This window comes from Pinus tabuliformis, chromosome 4_2 (assembly GCF_031772625.1).
Source record: "Pinus tabuliformis cultivar Carrire ecotype Pingquan chromosome 4_2, CPIR1, whole genome shotgun sequence".
In the NCBI taxonomy this organism is placed as follows: Eukaryota; Viridiplantae; Streptophyta; class Pinopsida; order Pinales; family Pinaceae; genus Pinus; species Pinus tabuliformis.
In genome coordinates, this window is record NC_142304.1 from 302,908,684 (window position 1) to 302,934,606 (window position 25,923).

Sequence of the window (25,923 nt, forward strand, 5' to 3'; positions counted from 1 at the left end):
AGTCAATTTTGCTCTTATGGCTAACATACACAGTATTTTTGAGCCTCAAACCTATTCAGAGGCTAAGGGTACATCTGAGTGGGAACAGGCTATGGAAGCCGAATTCCAAAGTCTTCAGAAGAATCATACATGGACACTTTCTGATCTTCCTGCAGAGAAAAAACCCATAGGCTGCAAATGGGTGTATAAAGTGAAATACAAAGCTGATGGAACCATAGACAAGTATAAAGCTCGTCTTGTGGCTCGAGGGTTCTCACAGAAGGAAGGCATTGACTATGAGGAGACTTTTGCTCCTACAGCCAAGATGAGTACCATAAGGCTTGTGCTTGCCCTAGCAGCTCAGTTCAATTGGAAAGTTCATCAGATGGATGTAAAGAGTGCTTTCCTAAATGGTGATCTCCAAGAAGAAGTCTACATGACGCAGCCTCCAGGATTCAAGGTTGCTGGTCAAGAACAGAAAGTGTGTCGGTTAGTTAAAGCAATCTATGGATTGAAACAAGCTCCTCGGGCTTGGTACATGAAAATTGATCAGTACCTGACAGATCAGGGTTTTCAGCGGAGTCCATCTGATGCAAACCTGTATATCAAGCATACTGGTGATGATATCTTGTTTGTAGTTGTCTATGTGGATGATCTTATCATTATTGGCAGCTCTGCACATTTGATCCATGGGATCAAACAAGATCTATGCAGAACTTTTGAGATGACAGACTTGGGACTTCTTCATTACTGTCTGGGGGTTGAAGTGTGGCAGACTGAAAATCAGATCTTTCTTTCTCAGTCCAAGTATGCCAAAAATCTTGTGGAAAGGTTCAGAATGCAGGATTGCAAACCGGCCACGACTCCTATGGAACCAGGGCTCAAACTTTCAGCACAGTCATCCTCTCCTCTTGTGGATGAAACTTTATTCAGGCAATTAGTGGGCAGTCTCATCTATCTTACTGCTACCAGACTTGACATCAGTTTTGCAGTAAGCTACATTTCTCGCTTTATGTCAGCTCCTAAAGCTGATCATTGGATAGCAGCAAAGCGGGTGCTACGATATGTGCATGGTACTTCTGATTATGGCCTCTTATATACTCGCAGCTCCAATCCTATTCTCAGTGGCTACACTGACTCTGACTGGGCCGGTTCGGTTGATGACCGTAAATCTACAGCTGGGTATGTGTTTAGTCTAGGATCTGGTGCTGTTACTTGGACTAGTAAGAAGCAACAGGCAGTGGCTCTCTCCTCAACAGAAGCAGAGTATCGGGGAGCAGTTAAGGCAGCCTGTGAGGCAGTTTGGCTTCGTCGTATGCTTGCAGATATGCATGTTTTTCAGACAGGGCCTACTTCTTTGTTTTGTGATAATCAGGGAGTGCTCAAACTTGCCAAGAATCCAGTCTTTCATGAACGAACAAAGCATGTGGAAACTCACTGCCACTACATTCGACAGCTGGTTGAAGACGGCTCAGTTTAGTTGCACTATGTTCCCACAACAGAGCAGCCTGCCGATATTTTCACCAAGCCTCTTGGTCCTGATAAATTTGTAAAATTTCGCGGGTCTATTGGTGTTGTAAATAGATTGAGCATTAAGGGAGGGTATTAGAATATATCTCTATTTAGTAATGCTCAGTCTTTTAGCTGTTTCTATTTTTTCTTTTAGCAGTTTCTTAGATGAAACTGTTTGTTCTATATTCTACATAGAAACCTGATGTTTCTATTATTGTAAATATCTTTGTATTATCATTGAGCTGTTTGCTCCAGGTTAATCAATTCATTCGATATTCTTTTACATGCGTGTTTCACACTGTTTTACAACCAAGCTGTGTATCAGGACCATTCAAACCGTAGACAACAAATTAATGTTTCAGAGAATAATGATGTAACATCAATCCAGTCTTATGCTAACAAGTCGTTACAAATTCGAGTGATCAAAGTACTATACATAAGATTAATTTGGGATGGTTTGATCCCTTCTCAGTGCGACAATTTTGTTTGTCACTAAGAAGATCATATCAGCTTGTATCGACGAAGATGACTATTCCGAGATAGAAAGACTTTCGAAGCTGAAAAAGAGATCAAACCTTTTTCATCGACAAAGCTTCTTTTAACTGCGTATTAAAAGCTTCCTTTGAACAGTGTATTAAAGCTGCATTTGAAACCCCCTTTCTGTGCAAAATTAGACAACGTTTGAGAACCAACTATACGACTGCGGCTAGGGTTTGTACTGATTGCGGTTAGGGCACATAAACCTTCCTTAAACTGCGGCCAGATCTCCTTGACATGACTGCGGCTTCTTCTTCAATGCCTCCATTGACTACCTGAACAGGTCTGTGTTTAGGCTACTATAGGTAGCGTATGAAGGCTTCTAGGACAGCATATCAATGTCTCCCTTGACTGCATTTTAGGGCTGCTCCATTACTGCGGCCAGATCTCCTCTAACTGTGGCTCCATTCCTTGACAACGGTTCCTTTTCATGATTGTGTATAACTGCATCTAGGGCATCACATTGCTGTGTGTATAGTTGCTTCCCATTGCTAACGGATTAGGGCATCGTATGGTAGCTAGGGCATCATACTCTTTATTATCTCTCCTTCTCCAAAAACCCAAGACATGGAGAGGAGATCACCTAAAGAGTGTATCCATAATGATTCCAAATCCTCTCTTATTTATACTAAAAACGTAGAGGTTGAATAGACATGTCGGTTGGGCTTTTGAGCCTACATAAGATGCTGGTCGGCTTGACAATAAATCCATAATCAAAATAAATTCATATTTCCATAAATACTTATCGGAATCAGATGATTTTTAGATTGATCCTACACCTCTCGACGAGAGGGATCCAATAAATATATCAGTTGCCATAAATAAGCTGACCCACATGGAGTTTGGCTCTAGTTGCCAATTTTAACACTCCCTCTCAACTAGGGAGAACTCCATTCACTGATCCATATGTCCAACTGTACTATCTCTGCCATCGGTGCCTTGCACTGCCCTGCTCAGCTCTGCTCAACTTTGCCCTGCTCAGCTTTGCTAGCTCTACTCAGCTCTGTTGGCTCCCCTCTGCTCTGCCCAGCTCTGCTGGCTCCGCTCTGGTCTGCTCAACTTTGCTTTGCTGGACCATGAAGAAGAAGAATTGATCGAGAATGTCTTATAACATTCTCCACTGATCCGAAGTTAGTCTCAGAGTGCGTACCACTGGTCCCAGACCAGTCTTAGCCGACCCAAAGTCAGCGTCATAGTGGGTACCACTCCTATTACTGGTCCTAGACCAGTATCATTTGTCTCAGAGAGTGTACCACTGGTCCCAGACCATTCTCAACCGACCCGAAGTCAGCGTCATAGCATGTACCACTCTTACTGGTCCCAGACTAGCCTTCCATTGACCCTAAGTCAGTCTCAGAGTATGTACCACTAGTCCCAGACAAGTCTCAACTAACCCAAAGTCAACATCATAGTAGGTACAACTCCTACCACTGGTCCTAGTCCAGTATCATTGATCCTAGATCAATGAAGGTCATCCTAGCATAGGGAGTACGGTAGATACAATGATGCGTCCATCGGTACTACTATGGTCCCTATCCTCATCTCCCTGCTCATTGATCAGATGAGAGGTACTTCCCATGAGTCCCGGACTGCATGGGTAGGATGCCTTGACAGGAGAACTTAATCAATCCTGTCCTCACAGGAGAACTAATCATCCTGCTACACAATCGCCATGGAGAACACATCATCTAGGCCTCACAGGAGAGCTAATCATCCTGCTACATAATTGTCATGGAGAACACATCATCCAGGCCTCACAGGAGAACTAATCATCCTACTACACAGGAGAGCGAATCATCTTGTCCCACAAGAGAGCAAATCATCTTGTCCCACAAGAGAGCGAGTCATCTTGTTTCATAGGAGAGCGAATCATCCTGTCCACAGGAGAGCGAATCATCCTGTCCCACAAGAGAGCGAATCATCTTGTCCCAGTGCGCACCACTAGGGGAGGGTGAGTCACCCTGTGGTCATATGTTGCTCCAGTAAGAATCGCAAGCCCCCAGAGCTCCCAGAGCTCAATGTATGCAACATGCAGGACCCTTGTACAAGGGTCTCTCGATGACTCCAAGTCATTCGGGAAAATCACAAATTTGATCTTTCCCCAGGGCTTTGACAAAGTGTATCGACTTGTACATCATCTTAATGCGATGGAGCCTCCTTGCTCATCGACTTGCCATATCCCAGATAAGGCAGTATCTGATGTCTATCTGCTGGAGCAATCGTCGAATACGGGATTCCTCAATAATCGAATCCCACCTCTGGTTGTCACAGAGAATCACAGTGGTATTCATCATGTGTACTCACTGAAGAGTTTCCACAACCAGGGAACTTCATACGAGGTCATACTCGTAGTTATGAATCCGGTCTCTGTGGTATTTATAACAACCGACTTCTGCTTTTTGCTCATCCATGATATTGAAGCAGAATCCAAAGAGAACCAACATTGAAAAGTGCTCTAATGATCCTCCACACTGCCTGCCCAGTCAACATTCGTATAATCATGCAATTTTCATATTTCCGGCAATGTATCTCAATCCCTGAAGACATCTAAGAAGATTCTTGGCACCAATCTAGTGAGGCTCAACCAAATATGAGCTCCCCATGCTAACTGCAAAACATATGTCCGGATGGAAGTTCACCAAGAACTTTCCTAAATTTGGTCCAACATCACTACCGTATAACTTCTGAAAGTTAAGATCCTCGAGGTAGTCACAGGCTTGCAGTAAATCTTTCCACATTCGGAATCCAACTCCCTCTGTCTTCTACGAATGTGAGGGTCTGCACCTGTCAGACATAAGTGCCGGTATGAGAGGTTTGTCATTCACAACCTTCGGATGGTTTGGATCGATTTCACTCCTAGTGAATCTCAGGTTCATTAGACAGCTATTCTCATACTGTGCAAAGGGTGTTTTGCTTCAAGCTATAGAGGGCTTTCTACCACTTGCATACATGAGATTCCCGCTCATGAATCTCAAACTCTTCGGGTTGTTCCAAACCTGTGGCATGAGGGGAATGGTCCCCTTATAAGATTTTCCTTTGGTACATCTCAGACATGTACCTTCATGCTCTTTTTGAATTCAGGCATCCCTGTCACTATCTGACTCACAGACCTCTGGTGCTCTGTGTCAGTGGACATGGTCCCCTAGTGGACTCCCTGCCTTGATACAACCCTGAACTCAAAAACATCTTTGAAAAATCTATTTTCAAACACGTACCTTTCCATCGATGAGTTCCATCCTTAAATTTCCGAGATGGACACCAGGTTCTTCTTGTGATCAGGTACATAAAAGAGATTGAGGAGTTCCTTGCTTTCTTTGAAGAGTCGGTTATGTCCTTGATGACCTGCATCTCTGCCGTTCTAACACTCCTTTGCATAAGGGCCGAACATATAACCAAGACATCTGCCTTTCCTTCCACCCTTAGGTCCGAACTTCCCAATGAAGTGATTCCGCAGCTCCATTCTGATAATATTCTCTGCTTCCACTTCACCCTTAGTGAATGAGAAGAGGGATAATGATCCCATTGATCCTTTTGTCTTGTCCCAATTGTCTTTGGTGATTGCTCTTTCACTTTTGCTTGGGCATTGTCTTCACCTCAGCTTTGATACCATTTTAAATTTAGGTATGTTCTATGCTAGAGCAATTTATTTAAATTTTCACAGTTAGCAATCACATCAGCATTAAGAGAAACTGCAGATAGAACATAAATATAAATCGCAGAAGACAAGCCAAGACAAGAGGACACAAGATGTGGCGCTAGGTAGGGACAGACCCCACAATGTGGGGAAACCCTTGATCAATTCTTCTTTTATGTTCTTCAAAGTTCAGCAGAGAAAGTGAGAGAGAGAGATAGTACATTTACAACAGAAGTCAACACTTTGACTTATCTAGATCTAGCATAGATCATTTTGTTGAAATTTGGTACCAGAGGACAGGTGGTTCCCTTAGGCTTTGATCTTTGGCCTAGGGAAAAGTGTCCAAAAGAATTTAATTTTTCTCCTAAAGTGACTTTATAATTTTATAAAGTTAAATCTAATTTAAAAGTGACTTTAAGTGATAAAGTTACTAAGTCTAATTTTAAAGTAACTTTTATAAAGTAAATGAAAAATTAGAAAGGAAAAGTGACTTTGGAAATAAATGACTAAGTGGGTCTTTATTAAAGTGGGGTGAATTAAAAAATAGAAAGTGAGATTTAAATGAGCATTTAATCTCAGCCATTGATCTAAATCTATTTCAGCCATTGGATTTAGAGATCACCCAAAAGTCACTTGGAGTTATATTAAAGGAGGAAAAGGAGGAAAAGGTCATTCATTCTTTCATGAGCAGATTGGGAGAAGGAGAGCAAGAGAGCAAGAGAGATTTCTGAGCAGGGAGGAGAAGGAGACAACAACTTGACACACATTCCAAGGCAGCAGTTGAGCAGATTTGTACAGCTGATTCAACACATAGTGAAAAGCAAATTTTTGCACAAAAATCGAGGAGCAGTTTGCTGATTTTTCTGCACACAAAACGGAGGCCGTACATCATTTATTGCTGTTCTGTTTGCTATAATTTCCAGATTGCTGTGAGGCACGGGAAAGGAGATAAGTTGTAAATTTGCTTGCTGATTTTTTGCTGAATAATTCTCACTGTAAAAAGGCAATTTTCAGAAATAAAGAAGAGCTCTCAAACTGGTTTTCCCCAAGGGTTGTAGGGGGTTTTTCCAGGGTCAAGTTGACAAAAAATATCAGTGTTTTAATGTGTTTTAATGGCTGTTTTTGATTGCTGATTTTTAATTCTGCAATTTCCAGCGTTCTGAAAAATTTCCAGAATTTGTGTTTTCAGCAATATTTATTTTTCTCAGTCTGTTAAATGTATGGTTATGGGAATGGGCATTTAACTACATGGGAGAAATAAGGAGAAACTGAAAACCAGGGTGGGAAAACAGAAATTTCTACATGGTATCAGAGCTTGAGTGCTGAAGGGCAGTTTGGGACAGCAAAAGGAAAAATTACAGTTGCTGATTTTTCACTCAGAAAATTCCAGCAAGCTGATTTTTTCATAAACAACAGTTTTATCTTTACTACAACAGTGCTATTTTTCAGTTTTAGGACAGCAGGATGTCATTGGGATTGAGGGTGGAGGATAGGTTGGATGGGCATACAAATTACAGTGTTTGGAAGGAGAGAATGCAGAGTATCTTTGAGGAGACAGAAGTCTGGGATATCGTGGTGCATACCACACAGAACCCTGTTGTTGTGCCTACTGATGCTACTCAGTTGACAGCTTATAATAAGAAGAACAATAAGGGTAAGAGGCTGATTCTAGACGGAATCAAAGACCATTGCATTCCTCATGTGAGAGGAAAGAGCAATGCCCATGAGATGTGGACAGCATTGTCCAATCTCTACCAGAGTACCAATGAGAACCGGAAGATGGTCCTGAAGGAGAAGCTGAAGAACATTAAGATGGGTAATGATAGTGCAGCTGGATATCTCACAAAGATTACCAATGTGAGAGATGAGTTGGCAGCGATTGGAGAGGCTTCTCCATCCACTGAGTTGGTGCGTATTGCAGTGAATGGCCTCCCCCATTCATGGTTGAACTTTGCTGATGGGGTTTGTGCACGTGAGGCCTTTCCCACATGGGAGAGGTTTTGGGATGATTGTATTCAGACAGAGATCAGGAAAGGACAGCTTGGGGCAGCCAAGCCAGTTGAGCAGGATGAGGATGTAGCACTGGTGGCAGGAGGCAAAAAAGGCAAAGGGAAGAAGCAGGCTTCCACAAGCAGTGGTGGGGGCAAAGGCAAAGGTAAAGGTAAACAGAGTAATTCACAGAAGGACTATTCCAAAGTGAAGTGTTGGAATTGTCAAAAGATGGGACACTATGCAGTTGTGTGTCCGGAGAAGAAGAAGAAGAAGGGGAAGAACCAGGACGTGGCAGCTTCAGCAGAGATTGAGGACTTTGCTGGTCGTTTTGACCGAGAGTTTGCGTTCACTACGTGTGAGTCCTCTAGTGCAGGATCACCTGCCACACAGGTTCAGAGGGAGCATGCTTTTCCCTCGATTAGCGGAGCATCTTCAGGTATCTGGTATGTGGACAGTGGGGCTTCACGTCATATGACAGGAGTCCGTGAGTACTTCTCAGAGCTTTCAGAGAGTGGCACTGATATCGAGGTAGTACTCGGTGATGACAGAGTTGTTAAGAGCAGTCGGGGTGGGGACAGTGACATTTCAGAGGGAGTCCAAACCTCCCTTGAAGGTGTCTGAGGTTCTTTATGTGCCAGGGATGAGGAAGAACCTCATATCCGTCTCAGCTTTGGAGGACAGAGGATATGAGGTACTGTTTAGGGGAGGACAGGTGTTGATGTATCCCAGGGGCACTCCAGCTGATTCAGCTAGAGTGATAGGTGTACGCCATGCAAATGTGTACAAGTTTGCATTTCAGCCCCTTTTGGCATTGAGCAGTAGTACCGACAGCAGAGCTAGCAGTTCTGAGCTGTGTGAGATTTGGCACTGCAGGATGGGACATATGTATCATGGAGCCTTGAGGACATTGCGGGAGATCACTACAGGTGTGCCAGATTTCAGTACTGATCACTTTGATACTTGCAGAGGTTGTGCGATGGGCAAGTTTGCCAAATCCCCTTTTCCCAGTAGTGACAGCAGAGCGACGGGGATACTTGATTTGATTCATTCCGATGTGAGCGATCGGATGTCTCATGTTTCCTTGAGTGGATATGAGTATTATGTTTTATTCATTGATGATCACTCCAGGAGGACCTGGATTTATTTTTTGAAGACCAAGAGTGAGGTCTTTAAGCGGTTTCAGGAGTTCAGAGCTCTTGTGGAGACTCAGACAGGTCGAAAGATCAAGTCCTTGAGGTCGGACAATGGAGGAGAGTACACCCTTGGAGAGTTTGTTGACTATTGTGCGGAGGCAGGCATTAGGAGGGAGTTCACTGTTCCTTACAACCCCCAGCAGAACGGGGTTGCAGAGAGGAAGAACAGATCCATCATAGGGGCTACCAAAGCCATGTTACATGATCAGGGGTTGCCATTGTTCTTGTGGGCAGAGGCCTGCAACACAACTGTTTACTTGCAGAACAGGAGTCTGCATCGTGCCTTGGGGCACATGACTCCGGAGGAGGCTTTCTCTGGGAAGAAGCCTGATATTGGTCATCTTCATATCTTTGGATGCATTACATACTCCTATATACCCAAGGAGAAGAGGACCAAACTAGAGCCCACCGCAGAGAAGGGTATCTTTGTGGGCTACAGTGAGACCTCAAAGGCCTTTCGGATTTACATTCCTGCACAGAGGAGAGTTGTTGTCAGACGGGATGTGAAGTTCGAGGAGGACAGGGCCTTTAGGAGGTCACGGGAGTTAGAGTATCTGGATCAGCCAGACCCTCAGCAGCAGTTGAGTCAGTCACATGGATCCAGTGGGCAGGGATCAGAAGGATCAGGAGGTACATCTATGAGGATGTCAGGTCCGTCAGTGAGCAGTGGCTCATCGAGCCAGAGGGGTGGTGCTCCGGGCAGCATGCAGAGCAGTTCACAGAGCAGTTCACTAGGGAGTCCACTGATGGACAATTCACACGGTACCTCAGCTTCTACAGGTTCAGGTGCAGGCAGGAGGACAACAAACAGACAGTCAAGAGTTCAGGCTACTGATGGTGATGAGGAGGAGGAGTTTCATTCTCATATGGGAGAAGCATGCTCAGGGAAGAGAAAGCCCAAGTGGCTTCAGGACACCTTGAGAGATGCCACATCTGTTGCTGAGCCGAAGAGGCCGGTCAGAGAGAGTAGACCACCTGAGAGGTTTTGTAGCTATATGGCGATGGTTACCAGCATCCTTGACTCTGAGCCTTCTAGCTATGAGGAGGCATCTAGCCAGCAGGTCTGGAGAGAGGCCACGCAGGAGGAGTATTCTTCTATCATGAAGAATGATGTTTGGGAGGTGGTGCCGAGGCCTGAGGGCAAATCCGTGGTTACTTCCAGATGGCTTTACAAGGTAAAGCATGCTGCAGATGGCAGCATTGAGAAATTCAAAGCGAGGTTTGTGGCTAGAGGGTTCTCCCAGGTAGAGGGAGTTGATTATGAGGAGACCTTCGCTCCCGTGGCTCGATATACTTCGATCCGCTCCATTATATCGATAGCAGCAGAGATGGGTTGGAAGATCCACCAGATGGATGTGAAGACCACATTTCTCAATGGCTTCATACAGGAGGAGGTGTACATTGAGCAGCCACAGGGCTTTGAGGTGCATGGGAAGGAGTCCCATGTGTGCAGATTGAAGAAGGCCCTTTATGGCCTGAAGCAAGCTCCCAGAGCTTGGTACTCCAGGATAGATGCATACTTGCAGGGGATGGGTTTCACAAAGAGTGAGGCAGATCCGAACCTTTACTTTATTGTGATTGGTGAGGAGCCTCTCATTCTGGTGCTGTATGTGGATGACTTGATCATTACAGGTGCAGAGAGACTCATAGAGCACTGCAAGAGAGATCTTGCGGCGGAGTTTGAGATGAAGGACATCGGCTTGATGCATTACTTTTTGGGTTTGGAGGTGTGGCAGGAGGAGGGGCATTTCTTCCTGGGGCAGGGGAAGTATATTGTGGACATCCTTAGCAGATTCCACATGGAGGATTGTAGACCCATGTCGACACCGATGATCACCAACTGGAAGAAGCTTCATGCTTCGGATTCCGAGTTGATGGATCCCACATTGTACAGGCAGCTGATTGGTTCCTTGATGTATTTGGTCAACACTAGACCAGACATCTGTTTTGCAGTCAACACGATGAGTCAGTTTATGTGTGAGCCTAGGAAGGTTCACTGGGTGGCTGCAAAACACATTTTGCGGTACTTGCAGGGGACAGTGGATTATGGTCTGGACTACAGGCAAGGAGATGGAGTGAGATTGGCAGGATACACTGATTCTGATTGGGCAGGTTGTGCTTCTGATAGGAAGAGCACTTCACGGTGTTGTTTTGGGTTGGGTTCAGCAGTAGTGTCATGGTTCAGCCGGAAGCAGCAGTCAGTAGCACTGAGTTCAGCGGAAGCAGAGTATATGGCAGCCAGTCTAGCTAGTTGTGAGGCTATCTGGCTTCGCAAGATGTTGTTTGGCTTATTTGGTCAGCTGTTGAGACCTTTAGTGATTTACTGTGATAATCAGAGTTGCATTAAACTCATGGAGAATCCAGTATTTCATGACAGGTCAAAGCATATCGGAATCAGATATCATTTCATCAGAGACTATGTTCAGAAGGGAGTTGTGAAGCTTGAGTATATTTCCACTGATGAGCAGGTTGCAGATATCCTTACCAAAGCCTTACCACGGGGCAAGCATGTCTACTTCAGAGACAAGATGGGTGTGGTGAGGAACACCTTCCTCGGTAAGAGGGAGTGTTGAAATTTGGTACCAGAGGACAGGTGGTTCCCTTAGGCTTTGATCTTTGGCCTAGGGAAAAGTGTCCAAAAGAATTTAATTTTTCTCCTAAAGTGACTTTATAATTTTATAAAGTTAAATCTAATTTAAAAGTGACTTTAAGTGATAAAGTTACTAAGTCTAATTTTAAAGTAACTTTTATAAAGTAAATGAAAAATTAGAAAGGAAAAGTGACTTTGGAAATAAATGACTAAGTGGGTCTTTATTAAAGTGGGGTGAATTAAAAAATAGAAAGTGAGATTTAAATGAGCATTTAATCTCAGCCATTGATCTAAATCTATTTCAACCATTGGATTTAGAGATCACCCAAAAGCACTTGGATCACCCAAAAGTCACTTGGAGCTATATTAAAGGAGGAAAAGGTCATTCATTCTTTCATGAGCAGATTGGGAGAAGGAGAGCAAGAGAGCAAGAGAGATTTCTGAGCAGGGAGGAGAAAGAGACAACAGCTTGGCACACATTCCAAGGCAGCAGTTGAGCAGATTTGTACAGCTGATTCAGCACATAGTGAAAGGCAGATTTTTGCACAAAAATCGAGGAGCAGTTTGCTGATTTTTCTGCACACAAAACGGAGGCCGTACAACATTTATTGCTGTCCTGTTTGCTGTAATTTCCAGATTGCTGTGAGGCACGGGAAAGGAGATAAGTTGTAAATTTGCTTGCTGATTTTTTGCTGAATAATTCTCACTGTAAAAGGGCAATTTTCAGAAATAAAGAAGAGCTCTCAAACTGGTTTTCCCCAAGAGTTGTAGGGGGTTTTTCCAGGGTCAAGTTGACCAAAAATATCAGTGTTTTAATGTGTTTTAATGGCTGTTTTTGATTGCTGATTTTTAATTCTACAATTTCCAGCATTTTGAAAAATTTCCAGAATTTGTGTTTTCAGCAATATTTATTTTTCTCAGTTTGTTAAATGTATGGTTATGGGAATGGACATTTAACTACATGGGAGAAATAAGGAGAAACTAAAAACCGGGTGGGAAAACAGAAATTTCTACACATTTCGTATAATGATGTGATCAGTTGAAGACATTCTGCTTCAACTGATTCTCCAAGGTGACTCCTTCACCTATCATTGTGCTGCATCTGGGTCTCTTGCTGTACCATTGCATACTGCACCATGTTGCACTAATCATGATTATCATCATGCTGCCCATGTCCATGATCTTATCCATCATCATGTTGCCTTTCATGTCCATGATCTCATCCATCATCACGCTGCCCTTCATGTCCATGATCTCATTCAACTTCATGTTGCCCATGATCTTATCCATCTTCATGCTGCCCATACTAATGTGCATCATCATTATCATGCTATCCTAATATATGGCATTCTATCACTGCTGTTCATTGTGATAGGGTTGCTGACCACCTAGGAGAGTCTCTCCTAATCCACGCTGCCACCCACACTCAATGCATACTGAAATACTCCCATGGAACAGCCTTAGCTGCTTGCTATGGCTTGCAGCCTAGCAAAGCAGCTAGCTGTAGCTTATCGAATCTTCCAACAGTTCTAGACAAATCATGAATTCATGGCTATTCATGACCTTGAAACTACGCTGTCACCTACAACGATTCTGGCTGCATTTAGGGCTCCTGAACAACGTCTTGAGGCCTCTCCTTGATGATTGTAATGATAGAGCCTTCTTCTAGCTATGAGACAAAACCTTACAAGCTGTGGAGAGGTCACTTTTGGACAACGTTTAAGGTTACTTGACAATGGCTAGATGTCTTGGCTCTTGTGCGGATAAGTGCTGCACTTAACAACGTATTGGAGCTTCTCTAAACTGCGTATTAAAAGCTTCCTTTGAACAATGTATTAAAGCTGCGTTTGCAACCTCCTTTCTGTGCAAAATTAGACAACGTTTGAGAGCCAACTCTATGATTGCGGCTAGGGTTTATACTAACTGCGGTTAGGGCACATAAACCCTCCTTAAACTGTAGCCAGATCTCCTTGACATGATTGGGGCTTGTTCTTCAATGCCTCCATTGACTGCGTGAACAGGTCTGCGTTTACGTTGCTACAGGTAGCATATGAAGGCTTCTAGGACAACATATCAATGTCTCCCTTGACTGCGTTTTAGGGCTGCTCCATTACTGCGGCAAGATTTCCTCTAATTGTGGCTCCATTCCTTGACAACGGTTCCTTTTCATGACTGCGTATAACTGCATCTAGGGCATCACATTGTTGTGCGTATAGTTGCTTCCCATTGCTAACGGATTAGGGCATCGTATGGTAGCTAGGGCATCATACTCTTTATTATCTCTCCTTCTCCAAAAACCCAAGACGTGGAGAGGAGATCACCTAAAGAGTGTATCCATAATGACTCCAAATCCTCTCTTATTTATACTAAAAACATAAAGGTTGAATAGACACGTCAGTTAGGCTTCTGAGCCTACATAAGATGCTGGTCGGCTTGCCAATAAATCCATAATCAAAATAAATTCATCTCTCCATAAATACTTATCAGAATCGGATGATCTTTAGATCGATCCTACACCTCTTGACGAGAGGGATCCATTAAAAATATCAGCTGCCATAAATAAGCTGACCCACATGGAGTTTGGCTCTAGTTGCCAATTTTAACATGGATTCCGGATTTGGAATGGTGAATTGCAAGCCTGTGACTACCTCGATGGAGAGCTGAACTTTCAGAAGTTATGTGGTAGTGATGCCAAACCAGATTTGGGAAATGCCTCTGAGTTTCATAAACTCATTTGCTTTGATGTTCTTGGTGAACTTCCGTCCGGATATATGTTTTGCAGTTAGCATGTTGGGCTCATATTTGGTTGAGCCTCACTGGATTGGTGCCAAGAATCTTCTGAGATATCTTCGTGGCACAGTCTCTCATGGATTGAGATACATTGCCGGAAATATGAAGCTGCATGAGTATTCGAATGTCAACTGGGCAAGCATTGCGGAGGATCACCAGAGCACTTCTCAGTGCTCGTTCTCTTTGGGTTCTGGTTCGATATCATGGATGAGCAGGAAGCAGAAGTCGGTTGTTATAAGCACCACCGAGACCAAATACATAGCTACGAGTATGATCTCGTATGAAGCTGCCTGTTTGTGGAAGCTCTTCAGTAAGTTGTTTTTACACATGATGGATACCATCGCGGTCTTCTGTGTCAACCAGGGGGGATTCGATTGTTGAGGAATCCCGTATTCGATGATTGCTCCAATAGATAGACTTCAGATACTACCTTATCTGGGATATGGTACGTCGATGAGCGAGGAGACTCCATCGCATTGAGACTGATGTACAGGTCGCATACATTTTGTCAAAGCCCTGGGGAAAGTTCAAATCTGTGACTTTCGTGAAGGACCGAAGGACTTGGAGTCGTTGAGTGGCCTGCTTATAAGGGTCCAACATGTTGCATGCATTGAGCTCCTGGAGCTTCGGGGGGCTTGGTGTACTTAATGGAGCAACACATGACCATAGGGCGACTCACCCTCCCCTAATGGTGCGCTGTGTACAGGGTGAATGTCTCAGCCTTCCCTTGTGATACCCCGATGCGACTTAGGGACAGGATGAACGGTTCTCTTGTCGAGGCACCCTACCAAAAAAAGTCTGGGACTCATGGGAAGTACCTCTCATCTGGCCAATGAGCAAGGAAATGGGGTTAGGAACCATAGTAGTACTATTGATGGACGCATCGTTGTATTCACTGTACTCTCTATGCTAAGATGACCTCCATTGATCTGGGATCAGTATGAGTGGTTTGAGACACTCTCTTGTGATATTGATCTGGGATCAATGAATCTGACTTCGGGTCAGTAAGAGTAATATGAATCACTCTCTTGGAACTGATCTGGGATCGGTAAGAGTGGTATGACACACTCTCTTCATATGGAACTAACTTTGGGTCAGTAGAGAATAGTATGAGACATTCTCGATCAATTTTTCTCTTCATGGTTCAGTAGAGCAAAGCAGAGTAGAGTAATGTAGGGCACTGATGCTAGAGATAGTACAGTCGGACATATGGATCAGCGGATGGAGTTCTCCCTAGTTGAGAGGGAGTGTTAAAATTGGCAACTAGGGCCAAACTCCATGTGTGTCATCTTATTTATGGCAATTGATATTTTTCTTGGATCCCTCTTATCGAGAGGTGTACGATTGATCTAAGATCATCTGATTTCGATAAGTATTCATGGAGTTATGCATTTATTTGTGTTATAAGACAATTCGGCAAGGTTAGCCAACAACCAAATAAACCCCACATGTTGTCAACGTTTTAGTATAAAAGGAGATGACTTGAGAGTCATTTCTACACACACACTTCTATCTTGATTTCTCTCCACTTGTCTTGGGTTTTAGTGGAAGAGAAATCTAGGAGTGGAAGCCCTAGACATTGGAGGAAAGAAGACTAAGGGAGTTTCCCTAGAAGATGATGCCCTAGCAAGGAAAACACAGTCCTAAGGAGGATGCCCTAGCCGCAATCCCAAGGAGGATGACCTGGCCGTAGGACGAAAGGATGTCTAGCCGCAGTCTGCCCTAATCCAAGAAGACACAGTCATGTTGTGAAGGAGATAGCCCTAAGTTGGAGGCAAGGGAACTCTGTCTTAGCTGCAGCAAAGGAGAGCTGAACAATGTGGTTGAAGAGGCCTGCTTGGAGGAGTTCTTAGGTGCTCAACGCTTGGTAAAGAGCAGTGTAGACTGCTGTGGGTAAGGTGCAGCCCTACAAACTGTTTGGAGGGCAAAGTATGGTGGTTTGAGTGGGCTGTAGGTGGCAACAGAGGTCTGTGGTAGGTCGCAGGTCTAGCCACTCCAAAACAAGGCAGAGTGAAGGTGTATTGGGGGCTGTTTATGCCCAAAACAATAGTAATGGGAGCCACCACTTCTCCAAGGTTAAGCTGCAATCTAGAAGGGCTGTTTCAATAGTTGATCAAGGGTTATTACAACAGCGAAATATGCCCTAACTAGCAACAGTGGGACAACAGTGTTGCTGTATATAGCAGAAATGGTTCATGGTGCTGCAAACTCATTGGACAACACAATGATGGGACAACAACATATTGGGACAACACAATGATTAGGAAAACTATGACATTGTGTAGCAGTGGCACTATAGGACAACAACAACAACGTGCAGGAAGCATAGCGCTACAAGCACATTGGGACAACATTATGGTACTTGGTGCAACAAGTACACAAAGCAGCAATGGTGCAACAAGCACACGAGTGACAACATGGTGCAGCAAGGTACAACAGTGCTAAACACTAGGATAGCAGTGCGGCATAAGGTCCAACATTGTGATGATGGGTGCAACATGGTGCAATAAGGTGAGGTGCAGCATGATGACGAGATGCAACACAATGAGGTGAAGGTGTCACCTTGGAGAATCAGTTGACGCAACATGTCTTCAACTGATCTCATGTATCATCTTCCTAGAGATGATCTATGCTCTTATCTAGATAAGTCAAAGTGTTGACTTGTGTTGTAAATGTACTATCTCTATCTCTCTCTGCTGAAATATTGAAGAACATATAAGAAGAATTGATCAAGGGTTTCCCCACATTGGGGTTTGTCCCTGGCTAGCGCCACAACTTGTGTCCTCTTGTCTTGGCTTGTTTTTTGCGATTTATGTTTATGTTAGTTTACTTTAATGTTGATGTGATTGCTAATCTGGAAAAGATATTGAGCTAATTGTGAAAATTGAAATAAATTGCTCTAAGCATAGAACATACCCAAAATTAACACTTGCTAAGTGTGTAGCCTTTGCACACCTCTTGCTAGTCCATGCTGCACTGTGGCAACCTTGTTGCTATCTCCTTGAGAATCTTAAGTGTGCTATGGTGCAGATGCCCCATGTGCCTATGCCATAACTCCCTAAGCTCCGTGCTTCAGTTATGACCCCCTCTACCAGTTAATGATGTGGCTGCCTCAAACTGTAATTGTACAGGCTCTTGTGCCTAATCCCAATTTGCTTAGCCACCTTGGAGTTTGAGGGTTTTATAAAAACCCTACCCTGTTTGAAGGTCACCTCGTATCCCTCATCGTCTAATGCTGAAACTAAAACAAGGTTTTTCTTGAGCTCAGGTACGTAAAGGACATCTTCGAGAAACAAAGGGTTTCCATATTCCCTCTTTAATTGAACTATACCAGTACCTTCTACCCGATACTTGCCATCTTGTTCCATCTCAATGTCAAACTACATGTACCTTTTTGACAATTTGTTGAAGCACTTTTTGTTTTCCATTAAATGATAGTAGGCACCGCTTTCCACATGCCATAAACTGGTAGCCACTGAGCGTGCCATGCAAGCAATGAGTGAAAAATCCTTCTCAAAATGAGATGAGAACTCATCTATCTCTACATAGGTTGCTACTTGGTCCTTCTTGGACCCTTTCTTCCTGTTAGGGCATTTAGTAGCATAATGCCCAAATTTAGTAAAATAATGGGAGACTCTCGAAGATTTCGAGAGACACATTGCACCATGGGGGACTTTCCGTGAAATTAAGAAGCCGAACAGGTATCAAGGATATTTGACTGCCATGAGCACTATCATTCAAAATGAGCCTTCATCATTCGAAGAAGTCGTGAAGCAACAAGTATGGAAGGATGCTATGAATGAAGAATATGAGTCAATTATGAAGAATGATGTCTGGGATGTGGTCCCTAGACCCCAGGACAAATTGGTTGTCACCTCTAAGTGGCTCTACAAAATCAAGCATGGAGCTGATGGAAGTGCAGAAAAGTTCAAGGCTCGCTTTGTTGCTTGAGGTTTCTCTCAAAAGGAAGGTGTATATTATGATGGGATATTTGCACTTGTTGCCCGATAACCATCAGCTCGATCATAGCCCTTGTTGCCTCGCATGGATGGAACCTTCATCAGATGGATTTCAAGACCGCTTTCTTGCATGGTTCGATCAAAGAGGAAGTCTATGTGGAACAACTCGAGGGGTTTGAGGTTCATGACCGGGAATCTCATGTATGTAGGTTGAAAAAAGCTCTCTATGGTTTGAAGCAAGGACCCCGGGCTTGGTATGAGAGGATTGATAGTTATCTGATGAAGCTGATCCGAACCTTTACTTTAAGGTTGAAAATGATAAACCTCTCATTCTGGTACTTTATGTGGATGACCTCTTTCTGACAGGTGCAAACCCTCTCATTCACAAATGTAAGAGGGAGTTGGCTTCTGAATTTGAGATGGACCTAGGACCGATGCACTACTTCCTAGGGTTGGAGGGTTGGCGAAAGCTAGGTGAAGCTTTCCTATCTCAAGGACAATATGTTGTGAAGATATTGGAAAGATTTGGGATGGTGGACTGCAAGCTCGTGACTACCCCGATGGAATTTAACTTTAAGAAGTTATGTGGTAGTGCTGCTGGACCTGAATTGGTCAATGCTTCTGAGTATCGTCGACTCATAGGAGCATCGATGTTCTTGGTGAACTCCCGTCCGGACATATGTTTTGTAGTTAACACATTAAACCAATATATGGTTGAGCCTCATCATATACATTGGATTGGTGCCAAGAATCTTCTGAGATATCTTCGGGGCACAATCACTCATGGACAGAGATACACTGCTGGAGATGTGAAGCTGCATGGTTGTTTTGATGCTGATTTGGTTGGCAGTGTGGTGGATCACAAGAGCACTTTTGGATGCTGTTTTTCTTTGGGTTCTGCTTCAATATCCTGGATGAGCAGGAAGCAGAAATTGGTTGCCTTGAGCACTGTCGAGGCCGAATGCATAGCTTCTAGTATGGCCTCCTGTGAAGCTCTCTGGTTGAGGAAGCTCTTCAGTGAGCTGTTTGGACATGTGCTGGATACCACCGTGATCCTCTCCGACAACCAGAGTGGGATCTGATTATCAGAGAATCCCATGTTTCATGATTGCTCCAAGCATATAGATATCAGGTACCACTTTATCCGGGATATGGTACAACGAGGAGCAATAAGGTTCCATCAATCAAGAAATGCTCTTTGTTGACTAGTATCATTTCAACAAAATAAATGAGGAATGTTTCATAAGATGCCTCATCATCTTTCAAGAGAATTCACCAAGACAAGGTATCATTCAAAGGCTGCAAACAGGCTTTATACTCATGAACAGTCTTTTGCACGAAAAAAGGGAATAAGACCCATAAGTGACAATTTAGAAGGAAAACCAAGTCTATATTAACTCTCATAGATGATTACATGATGGTCGAGTTCTGGTCGAGTTTCAGGTACGAGTATGGCCTTAAACACTAGGTTCCTAGAATTTTCGTGCAAGCAGCAACATAGGTTGTATGATATTGATCCGACATCGGAATCGGTAGAGGATGCTAACTTGATAGTGTTTGATCTTGAAATTGATGACTTGGGGTGGATTGGTTTGGTTTCAGATCCACAAGCAGGAGTAGCATGAGGCATGGTAGGCACTAGGTGTGCTTCTACTAGTACTACTAATGCAGTTTCAGATGTCCTAAGAAGTTCAATGAGTTGGAGCCAAAGGATGGTTGTATAGCTCATACTAAGGATCCCATTTCCAGAGGTTGTGATGAGTTTAATGATTAATCATGTTAATTAGTGTGATGTTGTAAGCTAGTAGCCTGTACTGTGTCGTTTTTGGACTCTACAGGCCATCTGGAGCCTGGTTGATTATGTATTTGGTTTTGGATGTGCTGCACTCAGTGCCATTTTGATATATTAACCCTTACATGGTATATACACGAATATATTTCACATATTTTGTTTCTAATGGTTTAGAAATCTTTAAAATATATTTTTTTTCAATAAAATTTTAATATTTTATGTATTTTTAAAGTAAACTAAACTTTAAATTTCTCCGAGTCTCAACCATCAGCTGGTTTTGAGTTCGAGTCTGAGGTTTATAACTTCACATAGACCGATTTCATTTGTTGCACCTTACATTGCTGTTCATGGTTATATTAGATAGGTGATGTTTGTGTTGCAGGACTTCCATGATAAGATTTTGCAGCATATGTTGATATTTGGAATAGGCTCTTAATATCATAAGGTGTCTTTGTAATATGTTTTGCCTATCCTTTACATTTCCTGATTGTCAAATTGGGCATGTTTTGGGTATTTCCATCTACCAGTTTTACTTTGTAGGTCTGACAATCTTTTCTATACCCTTTAACATTTCCCAAATTGCTTGGCAGATCAATATAGTTTGACTTTTCTGCCTGTTAACTTGATGGACTGACCTGACAATACATAAAAGAATTTCGTCAGGCATATGATCAGAAGTTGTGTTGTATGAATTCCAAACATCCAAGTCTACTTATAGTTATTATTATCCTGATTATACCAGACAAAATTTTAAAGTGATGATTTTTTTCTTAATGCTGACATCAACTGCTACCCTGTGTCTGATTTTAATTAATTTTTTTGAATCCTTGTCAAGAAGTGCTACTCACCAATTTTTAGGCAATTTTGAAATGTACCTGTCTTGAGTAACTTTAATTTACTTGCTAGTATAGTAGTGATCTGATTAATTTGACATTATTAATGCACTGGAGATTGCCCTTTCATGTTTAGTTCTGATTATTTAGCTTTGTTAAGAAACAAATTCTGAGTATCTGCGACTTATCTGTTTGTAAAGGTTGCTAATTTGAAAAAGGAGATTGATGCTATTCAAGCAAAAGAAATAGCACAGGGTGGATTGACACAAGGTCAACAGACTCAAATTGCTCGAAATGAACAACATATTGAACAGGTTAGTGTTTTTGGCCGACTTGGTTGTGTATTGCACTTTTCGTATTCTGCTGAAGGTAAAAGCAATTTCTCATTCACCACAGTTAGGCTGTGCAAAATTACTGAACTTTGGTATGCTGATGTCATGATTGCTATTCAGATTCTTGATGAGCTTGAGAGTTTAGAAGAAACTCTTAACCAGAGCATCCAAGAGAGTGTTGGTGCACGGATTGGAAAACCAGGTTATGCAAAGAAGAAGCCAACTGATGAAGATGAATATGAGGGACAAAGGTAGATTCAGGAATACTTCCATTTGTACCTTTGTTGGAAGTTTTAAAACTTATGACAATGCAAAAAAGAGTATAAATTGGTTCATGAACTAATTTCAGGCTAATCCCCCAAATTGTATAGTTTAGAAGTACATTAAGAATGTAAAAGGTGTTGATGGGAAGAATGGGTGATCCTATGAACACATATCGTTGGCAGATGTATATAACTAGAAAACAAAAGTTAAAAATTAGTTACATAAATAGCTTGCTACTTTTAGTGATATGGTAACATATACACATGGATGTCACAATGAACCATGAGACTGTTACAGCAAACCCTAGCACCCACATATGATGTAAAGTCCTAAGCATTAAGGAGCTAGTTTTGTGTACTTAGGAAGGTTATACCCACAGTCAGCATTAGTAGCTACTAATTCTTCCTCACACTTTCGGTTTGTTCTTCTATAGCTCAAGGGGGGCTTTGCTAAGGTAAGATTGCTAAGGCTATGGAGTGGATGCTCAAGGTGATTTTGTGAAGAAATCGCCTAAGCAAAACAAATGGTTGTAATGAAATGTATAATGAGTGGTGTGAGAAAGGGAGCATAAAGGTGGAAATCCCTAGACCAAGTGCCAATCCATATATGGGCTAAATGGACTCAAAATTGTATGAATCCAAGATGGCTAATGCATGAATATGAAAGCGAATAAGGGCTGCACTGCATGCCATAAATCAGTCTTAGCTTGCAGAAAATTGATGCTAAAAATTATCCTTGGAGAGCAAGGGGTGCTACTCTAAAACAAAGACATCAAGGTGGTGTTGCATTACTTCAAGCAACAACCTAGTTTGTTACATGCAAGATTAATATAACAACAACTAAAATTGAAATGCAAATCTCACATTACTTATCTAAATGGAAGATACACCATTACAGGGCCTGCAAGACTAGTTACAAGGGTTTCCAACAAAATAGACATGTGAAGGAATTGCATAAGTAAAGCCTCACATAAGATTGGAGGAATTGAAGATACACCATTACAGGGCCTTTAAGACTAGTTACAAGGGTTTCCAACAAAATAAACATGTGAAGGAATTGCATAAATAAAGCCTCACATAAGATAGATGCAATTCCTCCAATCTTCCATTAAGTTTGCAAAAGTAATGTACAATGTAGTCCAAGGGGATTGCTCCTCAATCCCAAAATTCCCACGACTAGAATGGAGAGGGAGCATCTCTTTAGTGAGTCTCTTCTCTGATACAAATAAAATATTTATTTTCTAACCAACTCCATAACAAGTCCAACAGATACCTTAATAATGCAGTAGTTGATCTTTCCTGAATCCATGGTTGACTATGTTACACCATGTGGAAATTAGACTCTTGAAGGAAATTTTCCCTCATCCAAAAATATTAGTAATATGTAACAAATAATGCTCATGAAGGGGATGTGCCACCAAAAATAGGCATCAAACCAAGTCAAATATAGAGTGTCCACATGGACTGTGCCCTCCACATGTATGAATTTCGAGATAACCAATTCCATGGATGAATGGAAAGATGCCAAGTGGATGAAGCACTCCTCAAGAAAACATGTAGTCAAAACCCTTAGGGAAAATGAAGACAGGTTAACTTCTACATGAAGCAGCAATGTAGTAATTTTGCAATAGAGCAAAACAAGAAAAGAGATTTATTGTGCTACCAAGGTGTGGAAGAGGTATTTTCATGTCAATGTATCTTGGGTAGGTACTTTTGTATATGACTAAGTGTGTAAGCATGCAAAAGTCACCCAAAGTGTCTTTAGGATACTTGCTCAAGTATTGGGTAAATTGCTTTCTTATCTTAGCCTAAGTCTAACTTAGGAAAAACACATAATTTGTTATGTTGGATATTGAAATAAAGAAACTTAGGAAAAGTAAAGTATTTACTTCAATGATTGTTTTAATCTCAACCATTGATCTCAAGTGAGGCGAGATCTAATCTTTGTTGTTAATCACTTTGGAAATTAGGGTTAGGGATTTAGCTCAATGTAAAGTTATAAAAGCAAGGCTAAGGAGAGGAGAAAGACACACCGTTCAGTAGCACAATACATTGGAAGAGGCATCTCATTGGTGATTGGAGAAGGATTTCCATTCTAGTGTGCTTGGTTTGAGGAAGGTGCAAAAGTGCAACATAGGAGATCCAGATTAGCCAAGGAGATCAAGGACAGATCTAGGGTATGTTATAATTGTATTTTCTTCAACTAGGCTTGTTACCCACCAAATTGGGTAACCCCATAGAAGAATACTTTTCTCCTACATTTGATAGCGAGCCAGCCAACAACCCTTGGCAACCATTATTTGACAATGATATGCCATGTGCCTCTGCCATTTGCATCGGCCACATGCCTCTCACAATTTGGCATTTACACTTGGATGAAGGTGGGCTGCTATTCAAAAGGTACTTTGATCATTTTCCAATCGGGTGCTTATGCTTGTTTGTTTTGGGTGTTTATTATGGATAACGGGGTGATCTGGAAGGTTGAGCGATCTTGACTGTAATTTTGTTTTCTCACCTTATGAGGGGGATTAATATTTAGCCCTAGTCATGTTAATTGAAGGTAGATATGGAAGGGTTTCACTAAATTTAGAAGTGCACTAAATTTGGCAGAGGGATCCGCAAGTGAAGCTAAGGTGCAATTTTACTTTTTCTTAATTTTGACTTAGGAAATATGTAATTTTCCTATAGTGAAAAATAGAATTGATCTCAGCTGTTTGTGGAAGATAGAAGGCCAAGTCGACTTTATAAGGAGAGAAAGGGCGTAGACTTAACATATCATTATGCACTAGAGACTTTTGTGTTCAACTCAACAAAGAAGGGTTTCCAGGGCAACGCATTAGTGCAGAGAGAGGCCAAATAGCCTCAATGAATTCTTTAGCCACGTGCATCCCTTCCAGTGCCGATTTAGCCTGCACGAGTCCGTACAACTACACATATAGGGAGGACGAGTTGGTTAGAAGTGCGCAGATTAGTGTGTTGGAGGTTAGCGAATAGAAGGGGAAATTTTCCCAATATTTGTAATCTATCTATGAGATTTCATTGCTGAGCATAATAATAAAACATACAAGTTGGCAAGTTTTCCTCAATTGGGGTATCTTGGGTAATTATTGTTGTATTGCTTATTGTGTGCTTTTGTGTTCATGAATATATTTTCCACTTCTATTATTTGTTAGAATACTCGGCGTATTTAGTAAAAGTGTTTGGAGTTCAGTTTACAGTTTCTTCATCGTAATTTTTTTATTAAATTAGAAGCTAGGTTTTAGAAAACTAAATTGGTATCGGAGCGAGTCTCTGATTGAAGACCAAAGAGTGTGTTATTTTCCTTAGGAGGAAGTGAAAGATGTAGGAAAGGGGATGCATTTCACTTTAGGGTTGCACAAGGGTTTCCGATTGCATACTCTAGGGACAATTTGCACTAGGGTTTTCTCCTAGCAGGTTCTACACAAGGATTTTTGAGTAGTTCAAACAAGCAGGATGGCATATTTAGGGTTGAGATTTGAGGATCGCCTTAATGGGGCCACAAATTTCTGTTCTGGGAAGGATAGGATTGGTGTAGTTTTTGAGGAGCAAGGAGTTTGTGGAGTCCACCAACCACTCCAATCGATCCTTAACAACTGGCCTAGCATAACAGGAAGGATGCAAAGGCCAGAAGAATAATCCTTGACGGAATCAAGGATCATGTCATACATCACCTTTCCGGGAAAATGACAACAAAGGCTATGTGGACAGCCATCTTAGGGCTGTACCAGGGTATGAGTGAGGCTAGGAACCTGGTACTCATAGATAAACTCAGAAATATTAAGATGACTAAGTCTGAGTTCGTGGTCTCTTACCTGACCAGATTCACCGAAAAGTGAAGGACGAGTTAGCCGGGGTTGGGGAGACAATCTTAGATAGAAACCTTGTTAGTTTTGCACTACCGGGTTTTCCCAAGTCATGGGAAATTTTTACTGATGCTATTAGTGGCAGGGAAAATCTACTTGGATGGGAGAGGGTATGGAGTGACTGCATGTAAGAGGAGATCTGGAAGCAATCCAAATTTGGGTCTTGTGCAAAGACTGAGGAAGAGGAAAATTTTGCCCTAGCTAGCAAGGGGGGTAAGATCAAGAGCAAGAAAAATTTAGGAGGGGCCAAGTCCAGTTTTGGAGGCAAGAAGAAGAAAGATCTTAGCAAAGTGCTTCTTTGTTGAAGTTTCTAAGTTTACTTAATTTAGAATTCCTTCACACACTTTTTCTGATTTATTCCTACCTACTTGTTATTTTTGTTTAACAAGTTATTTACAAAGTAAATACTGAAAATAAACACCAGTGCATGCTCAACATATTACAGATAAACAACTAAAAGAAACAAGAACAAACACACCACATGACACCATTATTTTTGGACCAATGTCCCCAGAAAAACCCAATGCGGGAAAACTGGTGCAACTATCTGAGGGTTTCCTTATTAAGCAATATTAGAGTGCAATTTGGGTGCCATTACTAGCCTACCCAACAGAGAATTTCCTTAGCAGCTAT

At 42.2% G+C, this 25,923-nt stretch overlaps 1 protein-coding gene across 1 annotated transcript in view; it reads left to right on the plus strand.

Annotated features, from left to right (window-relative positions):
* Positions 1 to 25,923, plus strand: part of LOC149169188 (SMAD/FHA domain-containing protein) — a 432,141-nt gene that overhangs the window by 255,001 nt on the left and 151,217 nt on the right. Inside the window, 2 exon segments of the mRNA XM_089428601.1 lie at positions 21,012 to 21,125; positions 21,264 to 21,394. Of these exon segments, the coding sequence (XP_089284727.1) occupies positions 21,012 to 21,125; positions 21,264 to 21,394 (245 nt within the window).